Raw genomic sequence first — 15280 nt, forward strand, 5'->3', positions numbered from 1 at the left:
TCCATCAGGATCTAGTAAACATGACTCCACTCAAGTTAACAGAACCTGAAAAGGTTCAAGGATCTATACTAGCAGTTCGTAATACAGGACTGGCGCCTAAAACAACTACAGGAGTAGGAACCCCTGCAAATATCTCCTTATATTGCTGAGATAGGTGGCAGCTGTTGTAGGGCACTTAATATAAAAACCACTCAGGAGCATTTCTGAACACCTTAACTAGGTATGAAAGAATATACACATCAACATTTTCAGACTTTGATCCTCTGTGAAGTGCTTCTTAAAGGGCAGGGACTCTCTATATGACACCTCAGAAAGTCCCATGCGCTTTACGTGACTAAGCAGCCCTCACTAAGCTACAACCAATACATCCCATGTTTCTTAAATATGTTCTTATGGAATGCTGGCTTTTTACACAGCATAATATTTTTAACACTGGGAAACTTCTCGCAGTTGTGGAAGTGTGCGATTATGTCTTGGAACCAAGGTTTAACTATAGCTAGCCAGTAAGGCTTGTATAACGTAGTGACTGGAAGACTGGCGTTGCTTTGAATCGTGAGCAGCAGTAGCAGCCTAATATTTTTTCATCTCACCTATTCAAGGAAATGTGTTTCTATTATTTGACTAGTTTTCTAGGAAGCCTGCAGCATAAGTTCTGTGACTAGGAGTTTCCATCTTGAACTTTTTTTCCTATTCACAAATATCCTACTAGTGCTAGGCCTTGAATTCTGACGGATTTTAATCACAACTTTCCTGCCTGTTGTTCAGCAGACCTGCATTTTCCATGACTTAAAAACACACAGCCACCGATCATGTCACAACAAAAAGACCACAGCAAGGAACACCAAAGCAGCAGCACTCCAACAACTACATAACATGCAGTGTGGGGTATATATGCATTAGTCCTTTGAAGTGCAGACACACCCTCCGTGTGTTAAAATATTTTCTCATTTTAAGTTATGGGTTTTTCTTTTCCCTCCTAGTCAGTTACAGCACAATAATTTCAGAAACAAATTTAATTTAGAAAAAAATATTTTAATGATATAATAGTTTAATTTAGAAACAAATCAGCAGAATTCTTGCATTTTTGTAGCTTGTTTCCAATAATGATTAATGACAAGATATTGAGGCATAACAAAAAAAAAAAGTATACCCTCTTAATCATCTTTCTTTAGGAAAACTGTATTTCTTGCGCCGTCTATGATACCTGAAAGAAAAAAAAAGTGGCAGCAGTGAAAAAATAATTTGGTTAAAACAAAAAAATGCTGTTCTTGGATTTTCATGTCAGGATTTGTTTGTAGCCAGTACTTTGCAGATTATATACATCAGCAAGTGCACATACCCCATTATATTTATCCCAATGTTCAGGACATCTTACCCATGTAAAAAACACAACCCTCTCTACTGCTATATCAGTAGCAAAACAGGAATACAATCAACAGATGATATTCAAAGTTAACTTGAAAGTTTACATCCCTCTGAATTTTGTACTTCCTTTAGTTACAAGTGACCAATTGTGATCACTCAAACCAAAAGCAATTAGTGAATAAAAACTGTCTGTCCCAAAATTAGAAGCATTGTGATATGCAGTGTAAATGTTACGGTCATTTTTCCCTTCCTTAAAAAGGTCCTTATAAATATCAAACCTTTCCATTCTTAATGAATACTACAGAGTCTACTATTTAAAGGATGGTCTAACACATCACACATTTAAAAAACAAACCATTTTTAAAAATTCAAGCTGACAGTATCTTTCCAACTGACACACAAACCAGAAGTACGAGTAAGTCCCTCTTTTCAAGTTATCAAATCATAAGACAAGGGAGAAGTTTTGCTGCTTATTGAGAGAGAACAAATTTTCAGCTGGAACAGGTTTCTACAATAGATTTTCATTTAATCCCGTATGTGCTTTGCCATGAATGACTGACTTTTAATAAAAATCTGCTTCACATCTCAATTGTCGAGAAGCCAGATAAAAGAAGACATGTAACTGAAGCTATTGTAGGCTTCATCTCCAGTGGTGCAGCTGAACACAGAGTGCATCTACACATACACTTTAGTACGGAGTAGACTAAATAACTCCACAGTAAAGTGTCACCACCTACATCTGCACCAGTATTAGGCGCAGTAAATTAACTAACTCTGCTGCAAGATAGTATGGTAACAGGGGCTGGCTGGGGCCTGAGGGTGCCGAAGTGTGGGGACCAGCTAAGGCTCCACAGGTTCTGCACCCTCATGCCCCAGCCAGCCCCTCTGGTGCCCAATGCTGCCACCTCGAGCCGAGGGCTGACCCCTGGTTCTCCCTGCCAGCCTGAGGCTGCTCTGCTCCCAAGACACATGTAGATGCTGAGCCCAGGTGCAGTGTACACCAGCTCAAAGTGCTCTGGAGTTAACTGGATTGCATCTGCTGCATGTGTAGATGCATCCACAGATAATTCCACATTTTAATTCAGTCAGCAGTATTTCCTCCATAAGCTTTAGGTATAAGACATGGCTGTTCAACCTCAGCCCGCAGAACAAATATGTCCCATGCAGCCACGGCATCTGGTCCATGGGGCTTCCCACAGGTTGGGTAATTTGGTGATGGGGGAGCAGTGGCCATCAATACCACCACGCTCCCCAACTGCCAAATTTCCAAGCCCTGTGCAGCAGGTTGAAGCTGGGCCATGCCCCCTCCCTGCACCGGCTGGGGGCCAGGCCAAGCCCTTCCCTTTCCATGGCTGGATTTGGACCAGGCTGCCCCTTGCCCCTCTGCACGGTAGGATAGGACCATGCCATGCCTGTCCCAAGTGCCAGATTGGGGACACCAGCTGGATCTGGCCCATGGACAGACTGGGCACTGCCCATCTGGCCCACAGGGGAAAGAGGTCGAGCACCACTGTCATAACAGATTACAGATTCCCTGTAATTGGCTGGGTGAAGGGCCTGTATGAGGCTTTTCACAGAAGTATGAGGCTCTAAAAAAAAATCCCAGCTGTTTCTGAAATCTATGAAGCAGTCTATAAACTTTTATCATCAAAAGTTATAGGGTTCAAAAGGACCAGATAATGCAGAAAGAATTCTCAAGAGTATTAATCAAAGTATGGTGTTGACCTTAGGTTGAAAGAGATTTTACATAAGAAAGTCTCTTGAACTAATTTCATTTGTACAATGCAAGTGCTGGAACTCTCTCATTAGATGTGGAAAGAAACAAAATCACTCTTAACATTTCTACACAAATACCCACTTTGGCAGAAGGCCAACAAAGATTTTTTAAGTTAAAATTTTTTCCATAAACAATATTTGCATGCACCTAAGTGGTGCTACATATATTATTTTAATGGTCTAGATGCTAAACAGTTCTATGCCTCATCTAATAAATTATGCTGTTATTATCAGTACCACAGTCTCATTTCTGTATGACCCCAGCAAAATGAGAGAAATTACTTACTGTCCCACAGGATACCAACGATGTTTTGTTGTGTAAAACATTTTGCTGAGTTCCTCTATTGTAAGACCTTTATCATTCTTCATTTCCTTCACTTCCAATCTGGATTTCAATACCTGATCGTGTGTTTCTTCTTTATTATTCACTGGGTCTGGTCGTGGTACAGGCTAGGAAAACAAAGTCAACATGCTACTTTTGAATTAATAAATTTGCATTCTTTCCTTTGTTTGAAAAAAAAATCAAGAGGTCACTACTGTACTTAACACTACTATCTGCTGCTGCTGAAAAAAACCACAACCAGTTTTTTCTTTCAAGCCAACTTTTAATCCTGGGATTTCAGCAAGATTACTTGTTTGAAAGATGAGGCTGCTTCCCCTCCCATTGCACTAGGTTCCAGAAGCAGTCCAGTCCACACGTCTGCCTCCTTTAAATCCCTTCCTCTGCTAGATCTTTTAATCCCAAAAGGTCACCAATATCATCCAAGATGTATAGATCATCACTACAATTGCTCTGCCTACATGTTGTATTCCCTTGACCACCACCCCAAGAAGGCAAGCTCCTTGGAGAAGCAACTTTCTCTTCTTATCTGTTTGTATATCAGCTAATATAAAGAAACACTGAGCTAAAGAGGACACTTTAGGTAGAGCCAGCACTATAAACAATAAGGATTTTTTTTCCCCCTGGGCTACAATTTGCTTTCTAAGATCCAATGCTGCTACTTTTATTTAAAAGTTACTAATAGGTGTTTTGGGCAAGAATTTCTTAGGGTGATATCTTTTTTATTGGACCAATTGCATAGCGGGGTTAAAGTGAGACAAGATTTTGAGTGCAAGACATTCTTCATTTTGCATTCAAAAGCTTGTCTTAACTCTACCTAGCTGGTCTGTAACAGGGAGCCTGATGTGCTTGTTATGAAACAGGATCAAGTTCATTGTAACTGGCCACTGGGTGAGTAAATAAGCAGATGAAATAAGAAATGCTAGGCAGAAAGCAGGTGAGAGGGAGAAAGAAAGGAGCCACTGCTAGTCCATAATTGGAAAAACTAGCACCTGAGGACCAGGAAGTTATTGTCCATAGGTCATAATGGGAAGAAAGGGATAAGGGTTTGCTTGGAAGGGAGGAAGGTAGAAGAGGAACAGGAAGTAGAGTGACTGTAGGAAGCCTTGAGGAGGAATGGAGTCCACTCGCAAAGATGGGGCCAGAGAGAGAAGGCTAAGGAACCTGGGTAGGGTATTGAACTTTCAGGTGAGAAGCCCCGGAGTGGGTTGCTCTGGCAGGCTTCCTTTGCCCTACAAGACTGGCTAGTTTTACTGCCAGCTATAGGACTACCTGACTTGGGGCTGTATGAGTTGCAGACAGCATACTCTTGTTTCCTTTTTGCCCCAAGGCAGGGTGCATTGTGTTAAGATGGGAGCCAGACTTTCAGTTTGTTTTCTCACTGGAGGATCAGGAAGGGACTAATAAAGGGAGGTCTAGAGGTCCCTGTAGTGTCACAGAAGCATGGGGAGGTTTGAGCCTGTTGGAGCAGGCCTAATCTGCAGAAATAGCTAGAGGAGGCAGGAACCAGGGCCAGAGACTTAGTGCCTGAAAGTATTGGAGGCAGGGCCAGGGCCCAGCGTCTGAGAGGAATAGGACTTGAAAATATAAGGGAGTGGAGAAACAAGAGATTGGACTTGGGGCTGAGAGCCCATTGAAATAAATGATTATCGACACCTGTAAGGCACGGGCATGGCTTTAGGGGCAGTCTGAGCCCAGAAATGCAGCCTTTAAGGCAGGGGCGGGCAAAATGTGGCTGGATGCGGTCCGCCAGTCCATTCTATCTAGTCCATGAGGCTCCTAAAAAAATTTAGAAAATGAATATTTATCTGCCTCTGGCTGCCTGTTATGTGGCCTTTGATGGCTTGCCAGAACTCAGCAAGCAGCCATCAGCCTGAAATAATTGCCCATCCCTGCTTTAAGGCATTGAGTGTTAAGAAGAAAAGAGTGATAGGACCTAGACCGGTGAGTCCCCTGGGGTCTGGGCCAGACTACCTGAGGGAGAAGGGCTTAGGGACCAGTGAGGCAGAAGTGGAGGAGCAGAGGAAGGTGCTAATATGATGCCCAACTTCATACATGGTCCAATAAAAGACATTATGCTAAGAAATCCCTGCCTTCTGCACAATTTCTGGACCAACATGGTTAAAACACTACTCTTACACTACCATAAAAGTGTTTTAATATTTCTTAGAATCAAGTTTTTAAAAAGGCATCCATGCCCTAGAAAGCTTTGCAATCCATCATTTTGCTAGTATTGACAACTGGAAGATGAAACTCCAAACAAACATTAATATAATCTATTTTACTAATGTCAGCGTTGAATGAATGCAAGGAAGACACAAAGGACACAACCATTGGAAAGAAGGATGCGTTTCAAACACATTTTGAATGCAGTTTAGCTCCTGCAGAGTCCTGGACAGAATCTGAAAGGTGCCAGAAGGACGGGAGAGCTCAACAGTATTCTTGCCTGTTCTCCCTTGAATACAAATTTCTTCACCACAGCTACAGGTACATGGAATAAGCAGAATATGATTTGTACTGCTTGCATTCATGGGAGTGAATTTCAGACAGAAACTGTAATGCAATGAGAAGTAGAGACCTTGCTAAAGCCTTACAAAGAATCCATAGCAGGTTGGAAGAGTGTACTGGCGTGTTCTAGCCAAGCTTATAAACTGCATCCATTGCCACAGCATCCAAACACTTAGTTATCATACCAGTTAAATTAGGGGGGGAAGATCTCTTAAGTGGTAATAAAATTCATAATTTACATCACAAGGATAGTGTAATAAAGTGTTGTGATATGCTATATAAAAAGGTAAATAAATGAACAGCCCCAAAGAATGCAAAATTCAAGTAAGAATCCTTTGCTTTCACAAGAACAGGAAAACAACTGTTGAAATTTGAACTCACTTCTGTATGCTCATATGGAATCTCAACTGAAGGATGGTGGCAGACAATTGTCCTCCTGTCTGAAGTCAAGGCAAGGTCCACTTTGCTATAAAAAGATAAAGAAAAGTCATTGTGATCAGCCTATCCCCCAATTCTTCTATGATCCACCCCTGAGGAGAAAGCACTCTGAAGAATCTGTCACAGACCCACTGACCAGTTAAATGTTGAAAGGTTCCCATTACTGAAGGTACATAACTAGGTGTACAATTTTTTTTAAATTTTAGATCATAAACTTTTCCAAGCAGGGTGAGTGATTTAGTGGCCTAAAAGCCAGTATAATTCATGGTCTGGAGTCGCCTAGGTACCCCTGAAAATTGTACTCAGTAGAAGGATGAAGTGTAGAATAGTCTCTAGCCATCTTCCTTTTCTCTACATCGTTACTATATTTTTCCCACCTAAAAGCATTTGAAAGAAAGCTTGAAAAAATCTATAAAACACGTAAGCAACTACAGATACAGAGTTATAAAGCTGTTAGTCCCGTACCAGTGAAGTCAAAGGGGCAGATGGTTAGTAAGAAATCCACAATCTCTAATTCTAATACAGTGGAAAGGAAAGGGAAGTAGGATTGTCAGACTATCTTTCATATTGTGTAAAAATTGGCATGCATGATGTCACACTAAGTTAAAGCTGGTGGAAGGGAGGTGCTAGTTTTATCTTTCCTCTCTAGATCCTGGTAATTTCAATCAGAGGGGCTGATCTCTATTCTATTCTTTCCTTTCCCACTGAGTCTTTATACTCAGTATAAGAATTTTAGTGCCTACTTTTTGTTACTCAGAGCTTCTGCAAACTATAGCATGAAAGTGTCACAATGTTGTTTTAAAATGGAGAAGCAGCAGATAAGCTGACCACACTTAAATTTTACTCTTCTAGTCTTTTTGACAGAACTACCAAACATGAGTAAAGGCATTGAGGCCTTCTTTGGATTCAGTAAGATGACAATAAATTCATTTCATTTGGTTCACTTTGTTGTAATATTATGGCTAACCATGAAGCTCTTCTGAAAATGACTAAACCAATATCATGCTCTTCAGCCTGTTATAAAAGAAATTAGCACAAGTAAAGAATAGGCAGAGCAAATTATTCTGAAATATATCTGTAAGTAAAGGTGACAAGAGAAAAGTCTGCGGCAAATAAAAATAGCTTTGAGTATGTACCAGTTATAGTCTTCTGGGACCAATGAATATTTATGGCGAGCACACTGCACAGCTCCATCTGTAAAAACAAATAATATAACTCACATGAAAACCGGTGAACCTGCAGCTAAAGTCAGACCTGCAAATTTACATCTGTTCTTTGAATTAAGCAAGCTCTTGACCAGAGATGACTGGATCCAATTTTACATTTAACTGCTCAGTTTTAGACACCTGAATCGCCTCACCAGTATTTCAATCTTATTGTGATACTATCCCACTGGTACTTTAGAAATGTGCATCAGGGAAATGGTATCCAAGAGTTAGTACAGCATAAGGATATGTACTGAAAAGGCTGTATGAAAACAACATAGGCCAACCATATTAATATCCTGTATCCCTAAATAAGGTCCTTTTATGATCAAAAAAGAACATTATCGTATGCAGACATATTCTTATATTAACAGTTTGTTATCCATTATAAACAACACTCAATTCCAAGTATTCCTTTAAAAAAAATTGTATTGGTATAGTATAAAATTGTATTCTCCTTTTTTGCTGCTGTTGCAAAACCTTTCTTTACTCCTCCTGTTGTATGCTGCTCAATGGTAATTAATGGGTTAGTGCAGTGTTATTTTCTGTGAGGTCTGGCAAGACTACAGGATAAGAACTCATAATTTCTATAGCTCGTGTCATGGACCCTTCAACATCTGTAGTTCCTTTTCACAATTTATGTCTTCAGTATGCTGCCATTTTGAGGATTATTCACCAAAAAGCCTGCATAACAGTAAACTGAATTGAAGTTTATTTTTAAATAAAGGCCTTTTCAAGACATTATTCTAATATCATAAAAACTGTACTTAGATATACATAAAATCATGAGAAATTAGCCAAAGAATAAAGGTCCCACATTTCTTACTAGTCTCTGAAGAGGATTATGAAAAAACTAGCTGCCCATAGCTCTTCTAATCTAACAATTTCATTTCTTACTAAAAGAGTAAATGTGTAAAAACAAGTATCTTACTTCCCACATAGTATTAGAGCAGTCAGCACAAACACCAAAAGCTCAGCCCGGTTTACTAAGCAAGATTTTACTGTCAAAACTTGCCTTTTGCCAGCATAGTTTGGAGGGAGCCCAAAATGAAGAGCACCAGAGCACAGAGGAACTTTACTGCTCCTCTGCTTCACATGCTGACTTATATTCCCAAGAAATAATCAGGCAGAAAGCCCATAACAAATACAGCTGACAGGCAGACACTAGACACCTCAAGGAAAATCAAGTTTAAACAAATAAAAAAAATCTCTCACCAAAGAATATTTTCTCCATGAGTAATATTTAATTTTACTAAGTTGCAATTTTGGGTGCAGACAGAAGTGCAGGTCCCAGCTGCACCTCAGACTGATTTTTGCAAAGCATTCTAAGTTACAAGGTTATTCTGGGCCATGCAGAAGTTCACTGTTGGTTCCAGGGGAGAGGGGAATCTAGCTGGGGCTGGGAGCCTACAGCCAGGTTCCCATAGCAGTGGCTGTTTTCAGAATGGGGGCAGGGGTGGGAAAGGCAGCAGGCAGAGCTCATTCTTGGGGCTCCTCAGCTGGTGTGAAGGCTGAGATGGGTGAATTAGAAGCCCCCAACCTTGGGGAGCTGCAATACGCCTGCCCCACCCTTGTGGCAGGGAGGGGCTGAAAACCCCCCAGACTGAATTCCTTCTGTTCCCTCTCCCCTCCACCTCAGTCTGAGAACAGACAGGCTGGGACATCCACAAACACAAGTTACAAAAGACACTACATTCTGTAACATCTTTATCAGATACCTCATGCAATGAGGGGTCAGGATTTCACCCAACTGGCCATTTTCAAAGCTGTGCAGCTTATACTGGTGTTTGGTCACAGCTATGAACTGCTTTTCATGGCCAGATCAAGCTAGAAATGGCCCTTCTGTCTGCACACATAACAATCATCTCCAGGTTTGTGTTGCTTTGAATCGTATTCCAAACTAAATGCTAACAGCAAAATCTTAGAAACATTCCTATTCTTTTAAATATAAGGTTTTTATATACCAACATTACTTACTCTGTACTGTAGCCTGTCTAGTGAATGCTGCTAAACGCAGCCACATCTTGCCAAACACTGTAGCCCTCTTCCATGCTATTGCCATGCTGCAAGCCAACAGAAAATGGCTACTGGAGAAGTACTTGAGAGAGATGGTATCCTTTCTACTGCAGGTCACTCTTCTGAAAGAGCAGGCTTCATCACTGTTCAGGAGACTGACAGATCAGCAACTTGGAAGTCAGAGATTTTTAAGTTACAGAACGAGAGTGTTTTACACTGTGCAGTTTGACGAGGGCTCTCGAATGCTGGTCACAAACACCCGCGCTAGCCTGCATTTACTGACCGGGTAAAAACAATATTCCTTTTCTGTGGGAAAGAACTACTCTTTACAGGAATGTGGAGAGGACAAAGCATGGTTTCCATGGCAGCTGCAGCTGGGAAACACTTCCCTGCTGCAGGCTCAGCCAGTCCACCCAGGGTTTCTTCATTTGATGTTAAAAATTTGAACCAGGGCCTTCACCCCGCGACCATGGGGACGTGGCAGTGAAGCCTTAAAAATAAAGCCTAAGCCATTTTTTCCCAGCGGGCTGGAAGGCTGTGGAGGGGGAAGCCATGACTGGCTGCCAAGGGCACCCCTCCGTCCTGTCAGGCGGACCCAGGCCAGCTCGTGGTCCTCGCCCTCGTGTCCCTGCACGGGGCTGGCGCGGCCGAAAGGCCCCCACTAGTCTCCTACCCCCATCGCCCACCCTCAAAGTCACGGGGTGGAGCCGGCGGCTCCCGCACACGTGCACACACAGATACACAGAAGGCGCCGGGCACGCCCCCGGCCGCCCAGCGGATTTGACCGCCCGGCCCGGCACCTACCTGGGTCAACCTCACGCCGCCACCCCGGGACCGGAAGCAGCGCGACACCCCCTTCCGGCGCCTCCGGGGCTGCCCTGGGGCACGCTGGGAAATGTAGTCCTGGGCAGAGGCACGGCCGCCCCGCCCCATCCCCCTTCCACGCGCGAACTGAGCCGCAGGGCCCAGGTTCCGATCTCGGCCGGAAGGCGGCGCCTACGGACACCTCAGCACTGCCCGGCAACGGCGCGGGGTGGCGGCGGCGACGACTCCTGCAACCCGCCTCGGGCCCCGGCGGGGAAGCAACGCGGGGGCAGGTCCTAGATCAACCGGAGGAGGGGCCTATTCAGACATTACACAGAGAGACTAGCCAAAGGGTTGGGGGGAAGCACACACTGGACTACACATGCACATACACAAATGCACAGGTGTATACCTACACACATACACGTGTATATGTGCATATTTGAATAATGTGCGCAAATGCACACATCATATCTATCCACACACACACCTGTACCCACATATCTATATATATCCACACACACATACACATTCATACACAAACACACAAGTATATACTTTGGTTAGGCATGTGTGTTTATGTGCATACAAGCATGTGTGGCACAAGCTTTCCAGGGCAGAGCTCACGCCATCACACGCTGCGTAAGGACACGCAGGGAGCACTGCATGGCAGGGGGGCGGGGGAAGAGAGGGTGGTGGGTGTCAGTGCTGGGGGAAGTGAACAAGTAAAGAGCCCATTGAAGAAAAGGGGTCACAGCAGCTAATCCAAGTACCAGGATAAAAATCTACAGTCCCTGTTTAAACTATTTAGCACAATCCAGCCTGTTCCGGTCTGTGGATGACTGTGTTAAGTATCCAGACTGGGGTGGGCTTCTCAGGCTGGATGCAGCCTGGGGCCCAGGGCAGCAGCTGTGGCCACCGCAGTGGAGCGACCAAACGTGCAGGACCCAAACACAGCCCTCACTTGCCCCCTGCTGACACCCACCTGGGCCCAGAGCCCCAGATTCTGCAGCAGGTTCTGCCTACTGCTGCCTGCGCCCCCAAACTCCACAGCCCACTAGCCTAGTCGGCTGAATAGAGCAGTTCTGCAGGCAATATCAGTCTGTATGCCATATGTTTGGCCTTCCTGCTCTATCGGACAGCAAGTAAAGTAATTTTGTCAAGAGGGATTGCAATCATGCTTATCAGCTTCTGGAACAAGAGACAGCTCTGTTAAAAGTGCTCCTGCGCTGAGTTTTATATTGAATTTGCATTTCAGATACTTTAAGCCTATGGCAAACCAGCTAGGGGCTCCACCAAACATATTTTTGTGAAAAAAAAATGTCACTCTCTGGTCACTGCTCAAATGCAGGATTGATCATTCATGGTACAGTTCACATAGTCTGTTGTTATAGTTACAATGATAATAAAACTACAAAAAAAGGGAGCAGGATCAATAAGCACACTGCTTGTGAAAGGGATAACATAATGTGAGTGCCTGCAATTGCAAGGAACTAAAATCAATATAACCAGCAGGTCCCCTCCAGTTCGAAATAGCCCTCATTTTTCAGATCCCAGCAGTCAGCTAGCTCTTAACTCTTAAAAGCAGAATTTCTTTCCCTTTTTGGCTAGGGACAGAAGTTACACAAACTGGATTAAGTGATCAAAAACTGGTTTAAATGTAACAATAGACGTTCAGTGCACATGAACCAGTTTTTAAATGGCTGAAGCAGGTTTACGATAAACCTGGTTGAATGTGGTATCAGATTTAACTGATCTAGGTCAAACCGGTTTATGAAACTTCTGTCCCAGACCCTTTCCTGGTTCAAGTTAAATCAGAGTCCCCCCAGCATTTTGCAGCCCTGAGCTGTGCTGTCTCCAGAGAGCAGGGCTGGTCCCACTCCTCTGCTGCCTAGCTGGAACAGTGAGGACTGGCCTCACTGCCCTCCACCCCCAGGCAAACCCCTACTGAGGTCTGGAACTAGGGTGGTGGATTAAATTTCCCTTCCCCCAAGTATGAAGCTGCCCTGCCCTGCTTACTTAGTGCTGGCTGCAATTGTGAACTACAAATCCCAGAGGTACCTGGAAGCATGAAGAGGAAGTGATGAGCAACCCTGCAAAGTCCTGCTGCTTTGAGTCTGGACTGTAAATCCCAGAGACCCAGTAGGAAGAGGAAGCAAACATACAACCCATGCTGGCTACCAGAGAGCCATGTTCTAGGGCCCCCCAGCTTCTGGCCTGAGCCACTGCAGGCATGTGGCTTATTGACTCTCTGTACTTAGCCTCCGAGATTCTTGGCTGTTCTGCATCTGTAGGAACTCAGCATCTTCAAACTGTTTTACCTTTTTGCCTTTGATCCTTGTAACAGCAGTTTCAGTGCAATTACCCATAGGCACCTCACATCCTCACCAGTGTCTAAGCTCATTTTGCATCTTTATCCATTGCTGCAGAATAAGAGGTCACATTGCTAAGATAACAGGCTGCAGGTAGGTTTTTAACTAGAACTCATCAGCTATGAATTATGTCCCCTCAGTTTCCACAACAAAATACTTCCTCCCTGAAGGAGGATCTTCTCCTGTCAATGGGTAGATGGCACACAGCCAGCACATCCTCCTGGCCTCTCTGTGGTATTTGAACTAGAAGACTCAGATATTAAAGTCCTGCATGAGGCAGGTTACAGGGAGTTACTACAATTACTTGATACAGGAGGGATGCTCTCTACATCATTCATAGCACTGGATTGTACTGTTACCAAAAAGATGACTCAGTACTTGAATGTGTTCAGAGCCAGGATGAAGCTGAATCCAAGTAAGACACAATTAAGTTGGTGGACATCATAAGGATCTTCGAAGATTATGAGCTAGAGAACAACACTGGCACAAATACAAATGTTATAAACTAGCTATGAATAAATATAGACTACATATTGGAAGGTTTGTGGCTATCAGTACTGGGGGCAAGAAACCTGACTGTTTCTAAGGTGGACCTTATTAAAAATTTACAAACATCATGGTTGCAGGGTTTGCACTGATGACTTGGGAGTCACTTCCAATGCCTTATGTTCCTAAGAATTTATGTAAGTGGTGTGGTCTTCTTTGGTCAAAGTGCACGTGCATAACTGGTCAATTCAATCTAGCGTAGGAGTGTCCTGGATTCCCTGCCAATGCTAAGGTCTCACAAAGCAGGACCTGCTCATAATGTTTCTAGCATTTCCAGCTTGCTTGGAGCTTCTGACCCAACCTGGTGAACAATGATCAGGCCTAAGTTCTACAAATCTTTGTCACCTTGTGTCTGGATTACAGCCATGTAATATGGCCTATCCATGAATCTCATGGCTCTTAGGGAAGTTGAGCCAAGTTCATGGTCTCCATCTTATTTTCAAGCTGCTTTATGGCCTAGCCTGGTATCTCTAAAAGACCGTGTGAAACCCTGCTATGAAGGATGTGGTTGACAACTCTGATCCTCTTGCACAAAAGGGTGAAGCTGTTCTGTGTATAAAACACCTTTTTTTGACAGCACCGGGTGCATCTACATGAAGCATTTACTGAAGAGCTGCCTAATTAGCTCCACAGTAAAGTCTCAGGATCTACATGTGTAGCCCTATTAGGCCACAGTAAACTAATCAACTCTGCTGTAGGTTAATACTTGTAAACACAAGTATTATTCTACAGTGACATTTAGTGCACAGCAATGCATGTGTAGATGCTGACAGGGCTGGCTAGGGCATGAGTGTGTTTCAGTGTTGGGGGCTGCCTGCAGGCTAGTCCCACGCTGCTGCATGCTCATGTCCAAGCCTGCCCCTCCGCAGCACATTGAGCTGTGTCAGAGAAGACCTGGACTGCCAGGCTGAGCCCCTGGGCCCCTGCCAGCTGGGGCTGCTCCGACCCAACGTGCTGTAGTCCTGGGTGCTCGTTTAAATGTGGCCCCTGGGAACAATAAACTCTGGTACAATATGCACTGGAGTTTATTGCATTGCATTAAATACATGTGTAGATGCTCTCACTGTGATGTGATTTTCTCCTGAAGCTAAGGACTCACCAGTTTCTGCTCAAAGTGTAAGGTGTACATCTTTGACCTGCCTTTTCTATATGGTGGAGCACATACATTTAAACTTAAAATAAAGGAAGTCCACCAAAACTAAATGTTCCACTGAACATTCAGTTCTCTCATGGAGATAGCTTGAGGGAGAAAACAAACCAACATGACAGCTTAGATATGTTTGTTCATATATCAGTGAAAGGCATTTAAGTTGCAACGACTGCAGCAGCACAAGACCTTATACAGAACAAATGCAGGTTGCATCAGTTCATTTGCTTTACAAACTGAATCTTTTATCTTGAAATATTGCCATATGAATTTTCTGGAGGCTATATGTGCACGCACATACCTAACTTTGATGTCTGAAAAATATCAGAGGCTGAACACAGCGGGTAGCTGTGGAACTACACTCTCTCTAACACTAGGATTATACAACTCAGTGGCACTCCTCTATAGCTCACAAAACAGTTCATCAAATATATCCCAAAGAGAGGGAATTTGCAGTCTTGCTGTTTCCAGTATTCCTGCCACTGCCTATTTTCCCTTCTATATCTTTTGTTATCAATTGCTGGATTTTTTTTATGGAGGGAATTCCACATGGGCGTCTGAAAATCTTCAGTCAAAGTAGAAAGGGTGGAACATATTCTATGCAGTTGTTTTCACAGTAGAAATGTAATCTGCCTGTTGTACAAATTCATTCTACTTGCAGAAAATGCCAATGCCTCTGGAATTCTATTTACAAGGTTCCCATTCTACTGCATTTTCAGATTCCCTAATCTGACATCCATGTTACCTAATTAGTTCTAAGTGG

The 15280-nt window shown here is 43.4% G+C and overlaps 1 protein-coding gene across 1 annotated transcript; it reads right to left on the reverse strand.

Annotated features, from left to right (window-relative positions):
• Window positions 1-1011: 1011 nt before the first annotated feature.
• On the reverse strand, window positions 1012-10522 carry MRPL42 (mitochondrial ribosomal protein L42). Its single transcript, XM_019545241.1, has 6 exons — window positions 10453-10522; window positions 9610-9791; window positions 7564-7621; window positions 6371-6455; window positions 3428-3591; window positions 1012-1204 (listed from the first exon to the last, which is right to left on the reverse strand). The coding sequence occupies exons 2-6, from the start codon at window positions 9692-9694 to the stop codon at window positions 1159-1161; spliced, it is 438 nt and encodes a 145-aa protein (XP_019400786.1). The 5' UTR covers window positions 9695-9791; window positions 10453-10522; the 3' UTR covers window positions 1012-1158.
• Window positions 10523-15280: the final 4758 nt, after the last annotated feature.

Source organism: Crocodylus porosus, unplaced genomic scaffold (assembly GCF_001723895.1).
Source record: "Crocodylus porosus isolate Cpor-Errol unplaced genomic scaffold, CroPor_comp1, whole genome shotgun sequence".
Classification (NCBI taxonomy): Eukaryota; Metazoa; Chordata; order Crocodylia; family Crocodylidae; genus Crocodylus; species Crocodylus porosus.